Source organism: Danio aesculapii, chromosome 12 (assembly GCF_903798145.1).
Source record: "Danio aesculapii chromosome 12, fDanAes4.1, whole genome shotgun sequence".
In the NCBI taxonomy this organism is placed as follows: Eukaryota; Metazoa; Chordata; class Actinopteri; order Cypriniformes; family Danionidae; genus Danio; species Danio aesculapii.
The window spans coordinates 32,098,048-32,120,062 of record NC_079446.1 but is presented as its reverse complement, the minus strand read 5'-3'; the positions used below and the strand labels follow the sequence as shown (position 1 = coordinate 32,120,062).

At 32.5% G+C, this 22,015-nt stretch overlaps 2 protein-coding genes across 3 annotated transcripts; both read left to right on the top strand.

The window, feature by feature from the left end:
• Positions 1-1,454: 1,454 nt before the first annotated feature.
• plekhs1.2 (pleckstrin homology domain containing S1, tandem duplicate 2) lies at positions 1,455-10,262 on the top strand. 2 transcript variants are annotated; one of them, XM_056469903.1, is made up of 13 exons: positions 1,455-1,543; positions 1,646-1,682; positions 1,772-1,830; positions 1,908-2,026; positions 2,098-2,232; positions 3,526-3,613; positions 3,934-4,101; positions 4,399-4,524; positions 4,615-4,706; positions 4,804-4,857; positions 7,728-7,820; positions 7,927-8,059; positions 8,141-10,262. In XM_056469903.1, the coding sequence occupies exons 2-13, from the start codon at positions 1,661-1,663 to the stop codon at positions 8,204-8,206; spliced, it is 1,155 nt and encodes a 384-aa protein (XP_056325878.1). In that variant the 5' UTR covers positions 1,455-1,543; positions 1,646-1,660; the 3' UTR covers positions 8,207-10,262. The 2 variants fall into 2 exon arrangements, with proteins under 2 accessions (XP_056325878.1, XP_056325877.1); XM_056469902.1 differs by having other exon boundaries at positions 4,393-4,524.
• Positions 10,263-16,051: 5,789 nt separating this feature from the next.
• Positions 16,052-21,321, top strand: plekhs1.1 (pleckstrin homology domain containing S1, tandem duplicate 1). Its single transcript, XM_056469610.1, has 14 exons — positions 16,052-16,107; positions 16,658-16,692; positions 16,834-16,931; positions 17,015-17,130; positions 17,216-17,368; positions 17,461-17,506; positions 18,116-18,193; positions 18,286-18,402; positions 18,512-18,576; positions 19,140-19,253; positions 19,357-19,413; positions 19,585-19,674; positions 20,525-20,654; positions 20,736-21,321. Exons 2-14 carry the CDS (start codon positions 16,671-16,673, stop codon positions 20,790-20,792), a joined length of 1,143 nt encoding a protein of 380 aa, XP_056325585.1. The 5' UTR covers positions 16,052-16,107; positions 16,658-16,670; the 3' UTR covers positions 20,793-21,321.
• The last annotated feature ends 694 nt before the right edge of the window (positions 21,322-22,015 follow it).

Sequence of the window (22,015 nt, the reverse complement as noted above, 5' to 3'; positions counted from 1 at the left end):
CACTACAATTATATGGTATAGATACAGCACTACAAAATACAACAGAGATCGACTCAGAAAGTCAATTACCAGTTTAATAATGATTTGATCAGCTGTAGTTAGAAATTATGCTTTATTTTTCTCCCCCAAGGGCTTATTATGCAGTCTCTATCGCCATCTTGTGGATGGACAATGCCAACCGTCTTTGCTCAATGACAGACTAACGGCCGCCAACACACTGTCTCTCTGAAATTATAAATATTCAAAATAGATACAATCTTTATAAATAAACAGCATAGTTATAATCTTAACAACTATATTCTTCATTAAAAAAACTCAAAAGTACATTATGTTGTCCTACAGCAGCAATATTTGTCAAAGAGTTGACAGGCTGTATGAGAAGGGTTAAGAGGCTGTATGAGTGCTGCTATTTGCAGAATATTGCAAGGCTATCAGCCAATCAGATTCAAGAACCAGACAGAACTGTTGTATGTATGTGTATGTGTATGTGTGTGTGTGTATACACACACACAAACAGGGTTTGGACAATGAAACTGAAATGCCTGGTTATAGAGCACAACACTTCATTAGTGTGGTGTAGGACCTCCTTTTGCGGCCAAAATAATTTGTCTTAGGAATGACAGATACAAGCCCTGCACAGTGACCAGAAGACCCCAAAGTGGCTCAATAACATTTAGCTCTGGTGACTCTGCAGGCCATGGGAGATATTCAACTTCACTTTCATGTTCATCAAATCGGAGGCACGTCTCCTTTTAAATATTTGTTGAAAAAGTTGTACTACTTTGTATGAATTAGCCCCTTTTTCCAAGTTTTAAGTTTATTTCTATAATTTTCTTTTCATGATAATTATAGTTTTAAAGCAGCTTTACAAAAGGTGCACATTATTGCATTGCAAAGTCAAATGCATCAAAATTAGAAAAGTTGAGGTTATTAGTTACAATAACTTTGTAAGTAATAACTTTTACTAATTGACTAACTAATAACTGATTATTAATAACTTTATCAGTTTAATTTATTATAAACATAGTTAACCGGCAGTTATAATATGTGACATCTCTGTGTCTATCTGGAAAATCTGGCATTTAAAGTGGCCGACCCCATACTGTGGAACAAACTCCCATGTTTTATTGGCTTCTACGTTGTTCTAGAATTGTCTCAAAACTAATTTATTCTTTAATAATAAGTGTCATGTTTTATCTGTTTTGCATGCTATTAGTCTATCTTTTTAGTCTTACCTGTACAGCACTTTGGCAAGTCTGTGGCCATTTTTAAATCTGCTTTATAAACTGGTGGCTGTAAAGAAATTACTCTTTTTTTTTAAGTTTTCATAAAAACTCAAAGACATTATTGTACCTTGTCTGTCTGGTAATTTTTACAAATTAAGGAGGGACCTTAATCTTGAGTTTGCATACAGGTATAACCAGGTATAACTCCTCCTGACATAACTGCGGAAATAACAAAAAGCCTTGTGCTTCCTTCTAAACAGCTGCTATAAAATGAAAGTTGAGATCTGAACAGAAGACACTACTTTTTGTGACACAAGGTAAGGCAATAATATAGAATATGGCTAATGATATGATTATGCTTTGTGATACGTGTGACAGAAATAATTCTGACTTCACCTAAAAATTCACATCTATTTCAGCAATAAGACAACAACATGAGCAACACAACTAAATCAGGTAAGTCTAAGATATATTTGAGACACAGGGTAATGAAGGAAAGCAATGAATAAACTCTATTGCAATCATCATTTTTAAATGTGTTTCAGCAATGGTGGAGGAAATCCACACTGGATACTTGAACAAATCTCCACCGGCCAAAGGCATTGTATGTCTCAAATTAAACCTGAATTATCAGTATAACCCACTGCTTTGTTAATGAAACGAATGACACTTTATTTACAGAAATCATGGAAGCGCCGTTTCTTTGTGCTCTCCAAGGTGGATAAAGATGACTACCACCTATCATATTATCGAAATAATGAAAGCAGAGACAAACCTTTGGGAACAATAGATCTTGCAAAGTAAAAGAGAATAATTCATTAATAAATAATCAAAGCATTTTATCCCATATTAAAGTATTTCTGTTTTAAAGAATCAGCTTGTTGTCTACTGCCCCAGAGGCACATTCAAGATGGCCCTGGATCCAGAAACACTTCAAGTGTCCTCCATCCTCTGTGCTGTTCTTGACGGTGGAAACTAGAGACTACTTTCTCATTGGACAAAACAGGTTTGCCACCATTTTGACCATATCAATCATTACTATTACAACATGCAAAAGATTTGTGAATGCCAGTGTGGTTTAGGCACAGATAATAAGTAAAGCCTCCATAAAATGAAGATTGTTTTGTGGATTTTAATTCGGGTCTTTTGATTTTGAAGCCATGTGTACGCATAAGGTGTAGCGCAGAATTTGAAATTATAAAAATCAACTTTTGTTTGCAGATTTGAAATAGAGTCTTTCAGAATGTGCTAACAAAGACTAACTGGCAGAGTTATCACCTTTTTAAAAATCTGCATATAAATTAGATGGTATTCAACTATTAAAACAAAAAAATTTAATAAAAAGTAAATTAAATACATGAACTCAAAGAAAAGAACGTGATAAAAACAGTAAATATAATTGCAAAAACATCTGCTTTTCAATTGTATATGTAGTGACTATCAATATACTATGAACATAGACTGCCTGACAAAAGTCTTGTCAAAGATCCCGGTTGTAAGAGCAACTAATAATAACTTTACATCTAGTTGATTATTTGGAAAAGTGGCAGAATGTAGATATTTTTTGATGAATCATCTGTTGAACTGCATCCCAATCATCGCAAATACTGCAGAAGACCTTCTTCTGAATTCTTCAGCAGGTTAGCGCTCCTCATACTGCAGCCTCCACATCAAAGTTCCTGAAAGCATCGAAGGTCAAGGTGCTCCAGGATTGGCCAGCCCAGTCATCAGATATGAACAATATTGAGCCTGTCTGGGGTAAGATGAAGGAGGAGGCATTGAAGATGAATCCAAAGAATCTTGATAACTCTGGGAGTCTTGCAAGAATGCTTTCTTTGCCATTTCAGATGACTTTATTAAAAAGTTATTTGAGTCATTGCAGGATGTAGTCGTCCAAGCTCATGGGAGTCATACACATTATCAATTCTTTTTCCACTGCACCATGACTTTATATTCTATACTCTACATTATTTAGTGACAAGACTTTTGTCTAAGCAAAGTCAGACCTTACTGTCCTAATTAAACAAATAAAAATTAAGGCATGATCACATTTTATTTTGGTAAAATAAGTGTACTCTAGAGGCCTTTTTCTTTTCATATAAGCCACTTCTGATACCAAATGATTAACTAGAAGTCGTTATTATTTGTTGTTCCTAAAACTTGGACTGGCAGCAAGACTTTTGTCAGACAGTGTATAGAGAAAATTGTATACAAATTTAATTTGAAACTTTTAGGTTTGATTTTGAACAATTACATTTTCCAAAAACAGTCATTTTAAAGGGTTTTTTTGTGCTTTCAGTGATGATGTGGATTCCTGGCTCAATGCAATAACCACGGCACTGCAGAACTCACAAAACAAAATGCAAAATACAGATAAAGATAATAAGGTAAACATTAAAATCTCTCCCTATCGCTCTTTCTATTCTATTACTATTATTCAATTAAAAATTGAAAATATTTTAAAAATATTTGCCAATTGTTGCTTAATGAAGCAAAGAATTTTTCAACACGTTTAAACAATACTTTTACAATACAATAGAATACTAGAATACAGAATAATAACAATTCTAGAATACAGAAATTTAAAGGCTTATCTAGATGATTATGTTAAATAGGCAGGTTAGATTGTTTATGCATTTTTAATTCAATTAAATATAACAACAAAAAAATGTCTGAGAGGATACAAATATTTAACCTTTTCCTACAGAATCAGGGCATCAAATCAATATCTGGACCTATGAACTATTGGCAACCAACGCCTGAAGACCAGCCTGATGAAAAAGATTCAGAAGCTGCTCTAATGTCAACTTCACCGCAAAGTCACTATGCCTGCCCTCGCAGTCTTTTCAGTGCTCCAGTAGCAGAACAGCACAAGGTACATATCTACACACCGAGTTTCTTCAACATGAGCACAAATATTTCATATGTCAGTTTTACTAAGATCATGGCAGTTGTGGAAAAGCTACTAGTCGTTTTATCTGCTTCAATCAGTCAGATCATAGTTTTAACAGGGTTGTACTCGCCATATTGAGATTAGTGGTTAACAAATACAGTTTTAATGACTGATACTTCAATTATCTAATAGTTATTAGTGAACGCTTAAATCTTAAAGGAGCATTAAGCTAATTTTGCCAGAAAATGTTGAAGTTTGAATGTACCACCAAAGCCACAGATTGAAGACCAGCCTGGTGAAAGAAAGTCAGAAGAACCTGCTCTAATGTCAACATATTCATCACCTCAAAGCTACTATGCCTGTCCTCGCACTCTTTTCAAAGCTCCAGTAGCAGAACCGCGAAAGGTACATATTTATGTTTTTTCAATACAAGCACAAATATTACAGAATATTACCCTCTTTATACAGTACATAACTCAAACCTCTTTCTGACAGAGGTTTCTGAGCGATCTCAAGGATGAGAAGGTCGAGGAGGAGGAGGATGAATCTCCAGAGGAAGCCACTGAATACATTTCCATGGCAAAAGTGTGAGTGTTAGAGGACACTTTTCCCCACATCGGGCTTAATTTTCTTTTTTTATATACATTTTATTTTAATTATTTTTCTATGGTATTTTGGGATTAGGCAAATGGCATTGGAGGATGACCAGAAGGCAGACACCGAACGCACGAAGACAAAGTAATTTTAAATTTGTAACTTTTCAGTTATCATGTTAGTGAGTCAAGTTTCAATGTGTACTTAATGTTTTTTTTTTGTGCTGGGCAAAAATGAATTGTGATTAATCGCATTCAAAATAATAATAGTTATAATTATTGTGTGCTGTGTATATTCATTACGTAATAATAAATACATACATGTAAATATTGCATATATTTGAGTATATTTTTGAGCATTTTTGAGTATATAGAGCATTTCGAGTGATATAAACAAAAACAATGGTCCCAGGGTATTTCCTGTTTTACATTTGTTTTATTTCAGTGGCTTCAGAGAATCCAAATAGACCCACATATTGATAAATTATGTTATGATAGCTGTTTAAGCATTAAGTTAAGATTGAATTGCTTAGCCCTGACTCATTTGCAAATGGATATTTCCTTCAGTAATTTTAAATTGTAATCAGACTTGTTACCATCAGAATTATAAATTCACTAATTTATTGAATTTACACTGTAATAAAACATACAGTATTTGGTGGTACAGGATCAGCATTAGTGAATTTTAAATTTAATGGTCCAGGATCAACTTTGATGACTTAATCTATTTGATGGTCCAGGATCAACATCAGTTAATTTACACTGTATTAAAATATATTTGATGGTCTAATGATCAACATTATTGAATTTATAAAGTTGATGGTCCAGGATCAACATTAGTGAATTTATGCAATTGATGGTCCAGGATCAACATTAGTGAATTTATGCAATTGATGGTCCATGATCAGCATTAGTGAATTTGTAAATTTGATGGTCCAGGATCAACATTAGTGAATTTATGCAATTGATGGTCCATGATCAGCATTAGTGAATTTGTAAATTTGATGGTCCAGGATCAACATTAGTGAATTTATGCAATTGATGGTCCAGGATCAGCATTAGTGAATTTATGCAATTGATGGTCCAGGATCAGCATTAGTGAATTTATGCAATTGATGGTCCAGGATCAACATTAGTGAATTTATGCAATTGATGGTCCATGATCAACATTAGTGAATTAATAAATTTGATGGTCCAGGATCAGCATTAGTGAATTTACAGTATACATCTGATGGTCCAGGATCAACATTAGTGAATTTATACATCTGATGGTCCAGGATCAACATTAGTGAAATTGTAAATTTGATGGTCCAGGATCAACATTAGTGAAATTGTAAATTTGATGGTCCAGGATCAACATTAGTGAATTTATACATCTGATGGTCCAGGATCAGCATTAGTGAAATTGTAAATTTGATGGTCCAGGATCAGCATTAGTGAAATTGTAAATTTGATGGTCCAGGATCAACATTAGTGAAATTGTAAATTTGATGGTCCAGGATCAACATTAGTGAATTTATACATTTGATGGTCCAGGATCAGCATTAGTGAATTTATACATTTGATGGTCCAGGATCAACATTAGTGAATTTATAAATTTGATGGTCCAGGATCAACATTAGTGAATTTATACATTTGATGGTCCAGGATCAGCATTAGTGAATTTATAAATTTGATGGTCCAGGATCAACATTAGTGAAATTGTAAATTTGATGGTCCAGGATCAACATTAGTGAATTTATATATCTGATGGTCCAGGATCAACATTAGTGAATTTATACATTTGATGGTCCAGGATCAACATTAGTGAATAACAAATTTGATGGTCCAGGATCAACATTAGTGAATTTATACATCTGATGGTCCAGGATCAGCATTAGTGAATTTATAACTTTGATGGTCCAGGATCAACATTAGTGAATTTATACATTTGATGGTCCAGGATCAACATTAGTGAAATTACAAATTTGATGGTCCAGGATCAGCATTAGTGAATTTATGCAATTGATGGTCCGGGATCAGCATTAGTGAATTTATAAATTTGATGGTCCAGGATCAACATTAGTGAATTTATAAATTTGATGGTCCAGGATCAGCATTAGTGAATTTATAAATTTGATGGTCCAGGATCAACATTAGTGAATTTATAACTTTGATGGTCCAGGATCAACATTAGTGAATTTATACATTTGATGGTCCAGGATCAACATTAGTGAAATTACAAATTTGATGGTCCAGGATCAACATTGGTGAAATTATAAATTTGATGGTCCAGGATCAACATTAGTGAATTTATAAATCTGATGGTCCAGGATCAACATTAGTGAAATTATAAATTTGATGGTCCAGGATCAACATTAGTGAATTTACAAATTTGATGGTCCAGGATCAACATTAGTGAATTTACAAATTTGATGGTCCAGGATCAACATTAGTGAATTTATACATCTGATGGTCCAGGATCAGCATTAGTGAATTTACAAATTTGATGGTCCTTGATCAACTTTAGTAAATGTTTTAATTTGATGGTCCAGGATCAACCTTGCCTCAATAGATATTTCTTTCTTAAAGACATCAAAACAACCCTGTTGCATGTGTTCTTACATGTGCATCTGTGAACTGTGTGTTTTGCTGTTTTGAGAATTGCAACATTCTGAGACTCGCTGAACAGATCTGGTTTTAGATGATTGTTGCATTTTATGCAAATAGTTGGCAAGGTTTCAGCATACCTGAGAGATGCAGTCATCATGATGTTTCATTTAAGGACATGTTTTAAGATGCCCGGGAAGGCCCACAAAAACAAATTAAGTGAAAATATTACAAAAAAGCAAACAAAATCTATAAACTTGTAACTAATAGTAATTTTTTACTAGCAAGGGCCCTTTCGTCTTACATGAAACAGCTGTTGTGTGAGTGTAAAATGATCTGTCAATTGTTGGATGACATTTTATTCTTTCATAATTAAAATCTTCCAATATATTTAAGAATATGGTGATGATTTTTCTGCTTTTTTAGTGAAACGGAAACACATGTTGAAAAGGAGATCTGCATTAGTCAAGAGAGTCTGATGAACAATCTGGTTTTAACAGAGGAGGAAGGCAAACCATGGTACAACTCTCACTAATAAATGACAGTTACTGTATTAATATGCTTCCTGACAAAGAAAACATTAACATATAAAAACTTACATTGTATCTCATGTTTTCCTTCCTAGTGTGTCTGAGTGTCGGGAGACTCAGGAGTCACATCTTTTCCACAAGGGTGATCAGATCCTGGCCCTCAATGACTTGCTAACAAACACATTAGATGAGATACAGACATACCTTAAAAGACTAAGCAAGGACGAGGTAAGATGGTGATCCACAGTAATGTTTTATGACTGACTACATTTACAAACCTATCAATAATGTTATTGAAATTACCTGTAGGTGAAACTCACTATTCGCCGGCTTCCAGGATCCCAGCCTTTGAGCAATGAATCCAACGAGACATGAAAGAAAAATCACCTCTCAATAGAATCATTGCATTGAATTATTAGATTATGAACGTCTTGTTTAAGATTAAAGAGTCTGCAGGATTTTGACATTTATGACTCTTATCATAAGACTCTTATCACAAGCCTTTACATATAACTCTTATCATAAGGGTGGAAAACAGCATTAATATGTAATATACCTGGCTAGTGGGAATATTAGTGCATATTTTTATGGACAAAGTATTACTTTAAAAGTATGAAGATAAATTCACTGTGAAAAATGCACATTGCTAAACTTTAGTTTCTTAAAGCTGCACTTACAGTAAGATGTACTTTATTTACTATGCATATACACACAACTTTTCTGTGTATTACATTTTACAACATTTAAACAATGCTTTCAACTTTTCTGTGTATTTAAGCACTTAACTATTGCTCTAAATCTTTATGCAATGATTAAACTGTATCAGATACTGGATGATATTAAATGGATGATTATTGTAGCCTATTTAATATGCAAATTAATTATAAGTGTGAATTAGTACATAGTAATTTTGTTTTCTTTGTTTGCACAGGAATACAAAATATTAGACTAAAACAGAAAAATAAGCCATAATGTGCATGAAGAGTCAAACATCAGGCTTGTTTAAATATAATAATAATTTTTTATTAATCTTATTTCATATAATAATAATAATAATAATAATAATAATAATAATAATAATAATAATAATAATAATAAAAGACAATAACAAAACAATTGCATTGCAACAGATGCTAAATTGCAGTTAAATGTGAATAATGAATGCACACAAATGAAAATAAATCAAGTCATCTCTGGTTGAAGAACAGAGCTCAAGTATACTTTACTTTTACATTGATACTGGTTAGATACTTTACAATATATACAAAGTCAAATCATCTCTGGTTGAAGAACAGAGCTCAAGTATACTTTACTTTGACATTGATACTAGTTAGATACTTTACAATATATACAAAGCCAAGTTATCTCTGGTTGAAGAACAGAGCTCAAGTATACTTTACTTTTACATTGATACTGGTTAGATACTTTACAATATACAAAGTCAATATATTGTTTGTTTGCATACAACATATAGAATATATTGTTTGTTTGCATATTTTTAAGAATCGCATATCCAAAATACACCAATGCATTATTAACGCCGAAGCTCCTTTTGTTTGTTTTGGATGTATCAACTATGTTTATTCATGCATGATTGATGGTTTTCACAAACATACTATTATACAATCATAATGAGCTCAGATGTTGTTGTTTTCAAGGGAAACTTTTTTTAAAATCAAAGCATCTAACCTGAATCTCCACTGACGCTTCACATTACAGTCAAGAACAAAGACCGGTAGCTTCCTTGTAAACTTCATTTATTTACACTGGCACTGAAAACCAGTTTTTTCCGCATGCTGAAAAAAAAAAAAGCACAGCCGCATTTTGAAGAGCTGAACATGACATGACACATTTTTATCTATTACTCTGCTGTCTTTAAATCGCAATGAACAATGATCTTACAATGATCTTACAATCAGAGCTGTTTTTATGTTAATATTATTATGATTTGACACTGTCTACATGCATGAAAAAAGATCAAAGATGAAACATTCCATTTTGGTGTCTGCATCAAATGAAATGCACAAAAGAGATTTACATACATAAGAAGGATATTAAATCTGTAATGTAATGTAATATGCCTATTCGTGAGGTGTGTGTTTTTAGTGTGTGTTTTATGATTCTGGATATTGAATGTTTCATCTATTTTGAATGTTTTACTGTTATTGTTTTTACCTCTGTGTCTTTTTTGTGTGAAGCGCTTTGGGATTAAGTTTTAAAGGCGCTATATAAAAAAATATCATTATTATCATAATGTTATATGGTATATCAGCAGATATGTAAAAATAAAAAATAAACATTCTTATTCTGACCTATATGATAATACAATATATATAAATGATCCATAATTCTCGCTGCCAAATGAGTACATGCTACTGGTTTTAAGGAGAGTGGATTGAAACCAACAATTATAGAGAACTTCAATTATTCACTGTGATCTTTATATAGAGTCTTTTAATATGTAACCGTATGTGATGTGTGTTCCAAACCTGCTGGACAAGACTTTTTTGTTGTTGTAATCATTAAACATTTGAATGTAATGAAAAAAATGAAACATTGCATATTCTAATGTATTTATTTACAATTTGTTCCATCAACTCCGATCCCATCTTCGAATGACTGGAAAATATAACAGCAGGGCAAAACATCCACAGAACTGCAGAACAAGCCTGTTCATTTTCTATCTATTTGAAGCCATGAATATTTAGATCACCTTCAAAAGATGAAAGAAAAATATGTCAGAACAATCTGCACGTTTTAGCCATTTAACAAACCATATACAGCATCTGCTGCATTAAAAAGATCAAACCAATTATATATTGCACTGATGATGATGCATACTAGCAAACAGATGAACACAGAAAATGAATATGATATTTTATTAAGTTTTTTTTATTGTTTGTATTTATTATTATTGAATATAGTTTTTTTAAGATAGCATACATTAATATTCTGGGTAAATCTACATGATATGCCTCATCAATTAGGTGTACACTGAATTTCATCATACTTATTTACTGTATTAAACTATACCGTAAAATAATTACTGTAAAATGTACAGTATTACTTCGGTAATACTTTAACATTTACAGTGCGCTTGAAAATTTTACAGTATTACTGGTCATTTTTACAATATTAATGGCAATCTTTACAGTATTACTGGCAAAATTTACAAGCGTACTGTAAATTACCAATTACAACTGTGTTGTAGATTTACAGCAAAATTGTAATTGTTAATTTACATTGCACTTGTAAATTTTGCAGTATAACTTGCAACCAAAATTGCCAGTAATACTGAAAATTTTACATCAGTTTTTACAGTGTAGTGCTTAACAGAAAACTAAAATTGAATGCTACATAAACAACATCATATTTATTATGTGGTGGCTTTGACAACATTATGCAAACGGATGATAAATGAGATGTTGTTGTTTGTGACTGGCAGAGGGCTGTTTTACCTGAAAGCCTAACCAAAATCACAGCTTTCTGTTCTCAACAGTACTAGGAACAAAAAATGCCACAGAGGACAAAAAAGTAAAATACACACAATGACACTAAAACAAAGGGTGAACGTATAGAAAACTAACAGTGTTATTAGAAACCAGAGTGATCTGTAACTGGACTCACAGAATTCAGAGATAATGCATTTCTAGGAAAATATAGATAATCAGTTATTTTCACAAACTCTTCTTGTGTTCTTCTACTAAGTATCTGTCACTGGCATGCAGTAAGGTGACACTCACAATGCATCTCATGTGAACTACAGCACAGAAGCAACATTGTGCAAAACAATATCGCTTTATAAAGCCTTTACTTGTGTATTGCACATGCATGTATAAATGCACTAATGCATTTAAAGAAATATTAAAGTTGCACCTATTCAAAAGCTATCTGTGAGTTTTCTTAGCAGAAACTTGCCTTGATCTGTATATGACATGGTAATAGGTCTGTAGAAACCCTATCTGTCGCAGAAAATGACAGGCTATTTCCTCATTGGAGAAAGCAGGTTGGTCAGGATTTCTTTGACTTGCATCCAAACTTTACTGGAAGACAAATATATATTTAGAAACATTTACATAAAGCACATCATTTTGTATCAAGATTGAATTTCTGCTTCAACCAGAGCTTAATTGTAAAAAACCTTGTGCTAATCTTAGAATTCATTCTCAGATTTCTAGAAGATAAGTACAAATTTTTGTTACTACTAATTTTCCATTCATCAGAAATCCTGCCATAATAATTTGATAATAAAGTATATTGTTATTTATTATTATTAGAAATATTATTTCACAATAGTAACATTTTTACATTTGACCAACTAAATGGTAAGCATAAGAGATTTCTTCTAATTCTACATCGCAAACACCGAACTTTTAAAGGAGAGTATATTCTGAAGCCAGAATTTTGAATTCTTCACTAATTAACATATAATAAGATGATTCATCTTGGAAAAGTGCTTCCTCATTCTCACTCATTGTTCCCGTCAGTGATGTCAGTGTTTTTAAAAATCGAACCTGCCTTTAAAACAGGACTGATTGTTGACTGACGTATGAAGATTTTATCACTCAGCATGGTCATAATCCATTTTTGTATATTTGAAAATCAGTTTTTATTTATATTTTTCACAATTACTTTAAAATAATTTGGCATAAATGCATTATATACACTCAAAAATGACTTTTGCTACTTGTTCAAATTATTCATTTAATATAAGTTGAAACAACACTATTTTTGTTTTTTGGGACAACTTAATTATTTTATTTTCAATCTACACTGAAAAAAATGTCAGCAAAATTATTGCAAACAATTCAATTGTGTTGAATATAAACAAACAAATTCAATTTAGTAATGTTCAACTTAATTTGTTTGTTTAAATTCAGCGCAAATACTGTTTACAACCACTTTAAAAAAATTTGTAAATCCAAGGAATCATCTTTTTTCAGTATACTTCAGTTTGTAAAAATGTTAAAAGTAAGCTTAATTTGTGTTGGGACAACATGAAGTAATAGTGTGGAACCCATCATTTTTCACAGTGTACAATCATCAGAAAACAACATGTTTTTTTGTAAAGAAAGAACATTTTTTTATGTTATCATCAGTTCATTGCCCTGATCACCCTTGCCTTACAGCATAGACTTTTTAAGTTTTTTTTTTTAAAGAAGCTTTTTAGCATAAATCAGAGGTCTGTCGTCATCTTATGCCTAAAGGCTGATCTCTAGAGTTTTATTCCTCTCTCTCTTTCACAAAGAAGTTTAATTGACATAAACTCCCAAAACATAGAAACAAAACATGCAGCTTACAAAATGCTGTGTAAATGCTGCATTGTGTCCCTAAGTGGTCAGAATTAAACTGATTAGCAAAGCTCATTAGTCCTTGTTGACAAGTCTGTGGTATAAAGAGTTTTTTTTAGAGGTATGCAAGTCTCTGGTAAACTGAAACGTCTGGTCAACCTATTTATAGATGATTCGTCACAGTGAACTCGAAAACCCCTTCAAGTTGGTGTTTTTTTTTTTTTTCAACTTAAATAGATAGTTCCAACAAGTCTGAAAAGTCATTCATTCATCTTCTTTTCGGCTTAGTCCCTTTATTAATCAGGGGTTGCCACAGCAGAATGAACCGCCAACTAATCCAGCATATGTTTTTACACAGCGCATGTCCTTCCAGCTGCAACCCAGTATTGGAAAACATCCATAAACACTCATACACTACAGAAAACATCGTTTACTCAATTCACCTGTACAGCATGTCTTTGGACTGTGGGGGAAACAGGAGCACCCGGAGGAATAATAATGTTATTCATTTAGTGCTGAATGAATTAAACGGCACTATAAATGGCGATATGTGTCCAAAAATGAAGATCAATCCCTTTCATGCTATTTCTATATTTTTAAAAGCTGTTTTTCTTACTTTTTCCATGTCACACTATAGGGCAGTGTTTCCCAACCCTGTTCCTGGAGGCACATTAACAGTACATATTTTCTGTGTTTCTCTTATCTGACCCATTAACTTCAGGTTTTGGAGCCTCTTCTAATGTTCTGATGAGTTGATTCAGGTGTGTTTGATTAGGGAGAGGTTGAAAATGTGGACTGTTGGTGTGCCTTCAGGAACAGGGTTGAGAAACACTGCTATAGGGTATATGGTGGTTTAATATTAAAGATACAGTTCAGTAAAAATGAATAAAAATATATTACATTTATATTAGTGACCCTCAAATATCAGACTTCAAACTACATAGATATCAAGTCTTTCCTCAAAAATGGCATTGTACAAAAATGTAATAATTACTATTGGCTTTTAATATCAACAAATAGCCCCTGGCCTTACAATGATGTAATTTGCTCTATATTGAGTGCATGGGCCTGAGAGCACCTGTGCAAGTGTGCTGCCAGATGCTATTGGCCGACAGCGTGATAAATTTGTAAGCAAGTCTAACATGTCTACAGTGAGCAGGACTCTCTAGTGGTGATTTCTAAAACTGCAGTGAGTGAATTTTTTAGACCTGTAGATTGTTTGCTTCGCTGCAAAGTTGAATTTTCTTTCTGGCTCTAAAAAACTCATTTGAACACACATTAAAAAGTGTTCATGCAAGTCACTTGTGAGTAAAACTGTCTGCTCATTGTTGATCAGAGTGCATATGTTTATGTTTGGCATCATCCATCAAGGCTGACAGATTGGCTTATTGTGGATTTATGTCATGGTGTGATATGCACAGTTATACAGTGCCTCAGTCCCAATCTTAACTGAAAGATTCTGTACTTAATTCATTTTAAAGTTTATACAACCTTGAAAATAAAAGTTGTTTATTGGCATTGTTGGTTCTATGAATAATCTTTAACATTAATGGAAATTTTTCATTGCACAAAAGGTTCTTTATAGTGGAAAATGCTTTAAGATCATTAACAGTTTCGACAAGAACAAAAAGCCTCTTGAGACCAGAACTAAAAAAGGCTCTTTTTGTATTGAATGGACATTTGGGGAACTCTGAACAAATGATTTTACACAATCAAACACCACTGTTTTTTATGTTGCACATTTTCCATTATGAATTATACAACCAGTTGGTTAGTTGGTCATTTGGATTGAAACTTGTGCTTTTTTCACTTTGGCACCCAATAAATTGGCTTAAGAGTTTTCTTCATTCAGGTAGAGAATCAGGTTTTAAACCAAAGTCTCTAAATGTGAAAACACATACTCCAGATAAAAATTAGGGAGAAGGTCTTTTAAAAATGTATGCAATTCTTGCAAGATGACTACTTGCATTATCTGTTGTGTAACATTGAGGCACAAAGCCAAAGTCAAGTTTGCATCTTTGAAAACGCACACGGAATGTATTGGAATTTTCAGACTTCATCTTAGTTCCTCGTGTTAATCGTGTTCCCAGAAAAACACATGCACAGAATTTCTAAAAAAAAACATCAAACAAACAAACAAACAAAAAAAGTGTAAACTGATTCTAGCTGATAAGCTAATGACTGATTTATAGTCCAAGCGCAAGTAGTTTATTGATTCAATTGCTGTAAGATGTAAAAGCTATGCACATCGAGGATTGTAAATTAATCAGTGTCGGAATAATTAATCTGATCTCATTTCTATGAGGAGGGCAACCACATTTTTTTTTTACTTTTTTTACTCTCATACACTCAAAAAATGATTATGCTGCTTGTCAATACTACTTATTTAAAATGAGCGGAAACAACACAATTCTTAAGATTTTTTTGGGGACAACACTTGTTTTATGTTCAATCCATGTAAATTAGTAAAGCAATTAGGTTAACTTAGTTGATATATGTTGGGACAACATGAATGAATTGTGTGGAACCCAACTTTTTTTCACGGTGTATGAAAATAAAGTCTGGCCTCTACTCAAAAATATACTCAGTTATAAAAGGCCAAAAATTACTCATTAGATATTATCATTGTGTATGATATAAAAATGTTACAAAAAATAAAATAAAGTAACCAGCACATTTGATGTTAAAGGTCGCATGTGGATGTTTATTAGCTCAGTTAATAGAGAATTTATCTAAATAACTACAATCATCTGAGACATTCAGGAAAAGCAACCCCCATGCAGCATGATTTCACGTCACTGCCAGTAATCTAGCAATTCTCAAAATCATAGTTTTGGTGACCCATGAGTTTTGTAGTTTCCAACAAAGGGAGGACTCTATGAGGACTTTACGAGAAACTCCACCTCCTTCAAAAACAAAAGAGTCTTCCTTCAAAATACTGTAACAGATTTTGAGAACTGGACAAAGGAGACACATACATTCCAGGTAATGCATTTAAAATGTACAGCACAGTCCGTTTTGAGCAGATATTATGACTGTGTAGCTGCATACTACATTTTGTTAATATGTATCTCTCTGGCAAGTTTATCATTTTTATATATTGCACTAACTATTTGACTAGAAGTTGTTCATGTGCTTTCAGTGTTAATCTTTGGTTTGGTTTGAAATGAATAGATTATGAATCATAGACAGAATTGCAGAATGCAGAAAAGGGATCATTCAAACGAAAGTACTCGAAGCTTTATGACTTCTAAATTAAAACCACTTTTATAAATCTAAAATAACAGAACAGACCTGACTTTTTGTGTGCCACAAAATAAAGCATAATAGTTTAGAATGACATTTAGGGTGAGAAAACTCTCAACATTTTCATTTTGGTTGGACTAATTATATTCCTTTAAGGTTAACATTTCTAGTAATGTTTTATTATATAAAAAGCAACTTATTTACATATTAGAACTGTTTCCATTAATAATTGCTTAACTATTGTTTGATGAGTGCATTCATAATTTATTTAATGTCTTCATTTGCACAGAAACATCATCCAAATGTACAGCAGAAAAAAATCAGGTATGCCTCAAAACACAACGACAGGAACCAGAATAGCTGGAGAAGACACTAGACTACCAGAAAACATTTGTCTAACATAATTTATAGATATTGAGATGAGTTATTTATCTGTAATTCACTGTTTGCTTTCTTCTGCAACAGATTCAACTGCTTCAAGCCATAGTGAAGCAGCTGAGATGAAGGACTTATGTTCCGGTTTCCTATACAAATCCCCTCCTTCTGGCCAAATAAGAAAGATGGTATGGATTTTGGATTTTGTGAACTCACATTTTTGCTGTTTTTTTTCTGCATTTCAAATAAACAGTTTCATCGTCCACTGCAGAAATCCTGGAAGCGTCGCTTCTTTGTGCTTGAAAAGACAAACAACGGCAGTCATGAACTACAATACTACAAAACCACTGAGAAAGACAAAGCTATAAAGTCCATTGAGGTTTCCAGGTAAGACAAAAGTTGGTCAATACTTTTCAGTTAAATGGATTATTATGATTATGCTATAATATATACATTTGTTTTTCCCATGAAGCATCACATTGCTCTATGTGGGACCTGAATCACATTCGGCTTTTGAATGGATCTCTAAAACCTTCAAGTGCTCTTCTTCCTCTGTGCTCTTCATGAAAGCAGAAAATCCAACAGACAAGGTGCAGCGGGAATACTTTTTCATTGGAGACTCCAGGTTTGTCATGATTACCTTCAGTGAACTTTAATTACTTTATAAAAGTAACTTAATGAATGAACGTTTATTTACAACAAATAATCTGTTTTCAGTGAAGAGGTGAATAGATGGTTCAATGCTATATTTGGAGTTCTGAAGGTAAGACATCCTAACTTTTAATGTGTAAAATTGTAATCAGTTTCTCTTATAAATGCTAAAATGATTCACTTTTATTTTTTAAAATTGGACTGAATTGATATTAAATATATTGCATAACCTTTATAAAAAAAAGGTATATGCATGCCTATTGAGAAGCCATTGTATACATGTGTTCATGTATACATTGATAAATTTTGTTCATCTAAAAAGCACACATTATGTTTTATAAATGTACTGTTGATAAGTTACTAGTCTAAAACTTTGAAAACTTTATGTATTGTGCAAAGTAATACATAATATTGTGTTCAATTCTGATCAATCTTAATTGTTTTAAATAAAAAGAAAATTCAATGAATTCCAATGGGGTTAATAATGGTAATTCTCAGATTTCGTGCTTTTATTTTAAGATTTTTAATTTAAAGTATTAAAATCTACATTAATAATTACTCTTATTATTAATGCATGATTTACATACATTAATAATAAGAGTAATTATTAATGTATTATTATTAATGTGTGTAAATGCAGTGATGACTAAATAAAATTGTATGTATTCAAAGTCTTAAAAAAAAAAAATCATCCTAAACATTTTTTTAAATGTGTTCACAGAATTTTAAAACTGAATCACAAACCAAACCACAGACCATGACAGAATCTACTGACAAAAACCCTTGTGACACCGACAAGGTAAATAAATCCTCAATATTACTCACTATATGCTTGTGTGATTTAAACTCACTTCCAAGCTGAAATATTTCTTCCTGTTTCTCTCTCTGTAGAGTCAAGTTGTCAGTCGACCCACAGCGCCTCCAAGGACGAGGTCTTTTGAAATTGTTACCAGCCATCCTGAACAGTGCTGCCAGCAACCACCCAACAGAAACCGCTCTGAAACAAAGGTATCGCATAGCTGTAACTCTAACCCTGCCACTAAAACCAAACACTTGAATCATGATCGATTATGAAATTCAAATATTTAATCTAAATACAATTGCTTGACGTGTTCAGGTGATTGAAAAAGAAGAAAGTCTTGATGAGACTGGAGAGGAAAGCAATGAGGAGCTGTCATCAGAGTAAGACAAACTCTCATTCTGGATTTAAATGTACAGTAATTTATCGTCAAATTGTAAAATAAACCATTCGATTTGTAACTACTGTATTTGTCCTTGAAAAAGTGGTGCGATAGAATCATTTGCCTGATTTGCAGCTTTTGATTTCAGCTGTTTGAAATTATTAATAATTACACTGTACACTGTACACAATTACAATGTACACTGTTGGGTTTTGCACCGATTTGTGTTGAGACAATATGAAGGAATTAAGTTAACTACTTAATAATTTAAGTAGATTGAACATAAAATAATTAAGGTGTGCCCAAAAAAAAACCTCAAGAATTATGTTGTTGCAGATAGTTTTAAATTAGTAATTTGAACAAACAGCAAACATCAATTTTTGGAGTGTATGAAAGCTTGTTTGTAGTGGTCAAGTGTCATTTTGCAGTTTGAAAATGTTTTTATAAATGTACGCTGTGTTCCCTTGATTTTGCTGACTCACAGTTTTATAGACTCGTGCGTTGTGCAGAAATGTCAGTTCTATAAATAATCAATTTAGAAATATTTGCTTTTGCTCCCTAAAGGGAGAGTGGGATCGGTTCATCTGAAGACAGTCTGTTGACCTGTGTGACGCAAGTCTTCAATAATTTAAAGACACAGGAAGAATCCACCGAGTGTGACAATCACATAACACAAAGGTTAAAACAATTAACTTATTAAACATCAACAGAATATATATTTCAATATAAAAGTTTCAGTTTTAAGAAGTAAACCAATTATTGCTTATTTTCTTTCTTTCAGCACCACCATCAGCGACACTACCAATACAAACTCTTGTACTGACTTCAGTGGAAACAGGTGATTTATTTCAAAAGCATATCTATCTATATTCTTTAGAGAGCGATTCAGTTGAAACACCTGTCTGAACCCCCCCTAAAACCCTGCAGAATTCAGTTGTCAATCAGCTATGGTTATGAAATTGTTGTTTTGGAATCTATCTGCATTTTTACGCTATGTTCCATTCCCCAGTGAAACACATACCTTTGTTGAGAAGGAAATCAGCTTAAGTGCATGTGAACTGAGGAACCTGGTCTTTTCAGAGGAGACAGGAAGACTATGGTAAAACTATAACAAATTGATGTTAAAGTTATTGATAATAAATAATTGTGCTGTGCATATAGTATTTTCAGTATTTATTAAGCATTGGTTTGGGCAAAATTTCAGTTTCGAATGTTATCACTCGAATGAATGGGCGTTATCAGTTGTTATCAGCTGATAGATATGGGCTTACTGGTAGGCTCAAAAGGCTGTCATCATCCATCAAATGGTTAATTAGCTATAGATCACATTTGGCTGCAGCCGGAGGTTAACGAGAATTATTCATATCATTTATTAAATTTCCCACTAATTGTATTTTATTAACATCTAACCCTACCCCAACCCTAAACCCTACCGTCACAGTAGTGTAAAAACAGATCTGGAGTCTTCTCTATTAGTATAGCTGATTAACCATGTGGATGGAGGATGCGCAGAAGGCCCCTACTGGCCCATATCTATCAGCTGATAACCACTGATAAGCCCATTCAATGAGTTAGAACATTTCAAGTGGGTACAAAATTATGTGTATTAATCTATAAAGATCTGATAACATTTCTTAAAAATTCCCACAATTTTTTTAGACAAAGACAGTTGATCAGAATAAAATGTTTTTATATTTTTGTGATTTAAAATCAGTTTTTGTTAGTTTTTTGGGTATATTTTTACATTGCATAAAACATGTAAGATAAAAATGAAGTTTAATTTTAAATTTAGAAGAATGTTTTATGTTTCTCACATGTATAAACTGTAAATCCAATGCCCTCTTAATTTTTTGCACATATTTTTTGACAATCCTGGCTGATAAAGACAGAAACTACAAATACTACCTCTAACATTTGCTCTTTTTCTCCACATTTCATTTCTTTTACAGCATGAAAGGTAAAAAGCGCGAGGTGTCATGCCAGCTTCATGAGGGAGATCAGATCCTGGCTGTCAATGACCTGTTGACATACACAGTGGAGGACATACATCTATACATAAAAAAACTTTTCAAGGGCGAGGTAGTCATGAGTAGATCAATTCTTTCCACTGTGTGATCACAGCTACAACGTGATACTGACATTTTGTTGTTTCCCCTTCAGGTAAAATTTACCATTCTGCGGCTCCCAGACTCCATTCCTATGTGTTCCGAAAGCTGAAGATGACAAAAACAAAACAGCCTAATCTCATAAGGTTTTACTTCTTGAGCTGCTTTGCTAGTCCCTTCACTTTTATTAAAATCAGGGATTGTTTCTTTTTGTTTCTCAGTCCAGTGAGTAAGCTGATAATACTTACTAATGTAGCAAAACTCCTCGGTTTTCTAGTGGTGATTTTTGTAACTGAAATATTAGTGACAAATTGTACAGGTTGTCAACAGTAAAACACTAAGCCTCTGTTTTTATGTCTACAATAAGGCTTGTTGACCTTTGTAATTAAATCTAAAAAATACCTGTTTTATTGTACTTGTTTGAAATGACTGAGGTTAATAGGGTAACAGATTTGTATGCATTAACAGAATCTACTTTTAGAAGTAAACACATGTTGCATAGCATTACAGATACATTTAACAGTGTTTCAATATTACATGCTGGTGAATCTGTCCGGAATTAAATTGCATTTAATTGCAGTATATTATATAACCACATGGTGGCAGAATGATACAAACTGAATTAAAAGTTGATCTTGCTATTTTTATTTCTTCAATTCTCATGACTCAGTAGCTAATTAATACCAAGGCATTCTTTAATTTAATATATGTATGGTTTCAGCAAGTTTTATAAATACATAAGACTTTAAGATGAAGTAAAACAAAAATACATCAAGTAAAGAACAATACATAAGTATGCTTTTTTTAAATATTAAAAATACAGTGAGCAGTTAATTAGTTGACTTTAAAGGTTTTTTTTACACACTTATATTTGTACCAATTTCATTTTGTTTTTATTGTCATTAAAAAGTCTTTTTCTGTACCAATTAATCACATTGTTAAAAGCTTTACATGTTCTTCAATATTTATCTCTTGTATTTCATATCAAATATATAGACATTTAAAAAAAAAAATATTTACTTGAGTAAAATAACGTAGTCTTCTAAGTTTTTTCTGTGAAACTGATCAAAATGAAGCAAGTTTGAACAAGAACTATCATGCACTAACTAGCTAATAAAGAATAATAATAATTATAATAATAATAATAATAATACTACATCAATTCAAATGTTATTTAATAAATGCATAATAATCATAATATGCTTATATGTTCTAGTTTAAGTAAAAAAAAAATTTTTAATTACTTAATGTCTTCATTTTGGATCTCTAATGTAATCTAATAAATCTCTAAAGTTTCTAATGGAAACCCAGGGTAAACAAACAGAGAAAAATATT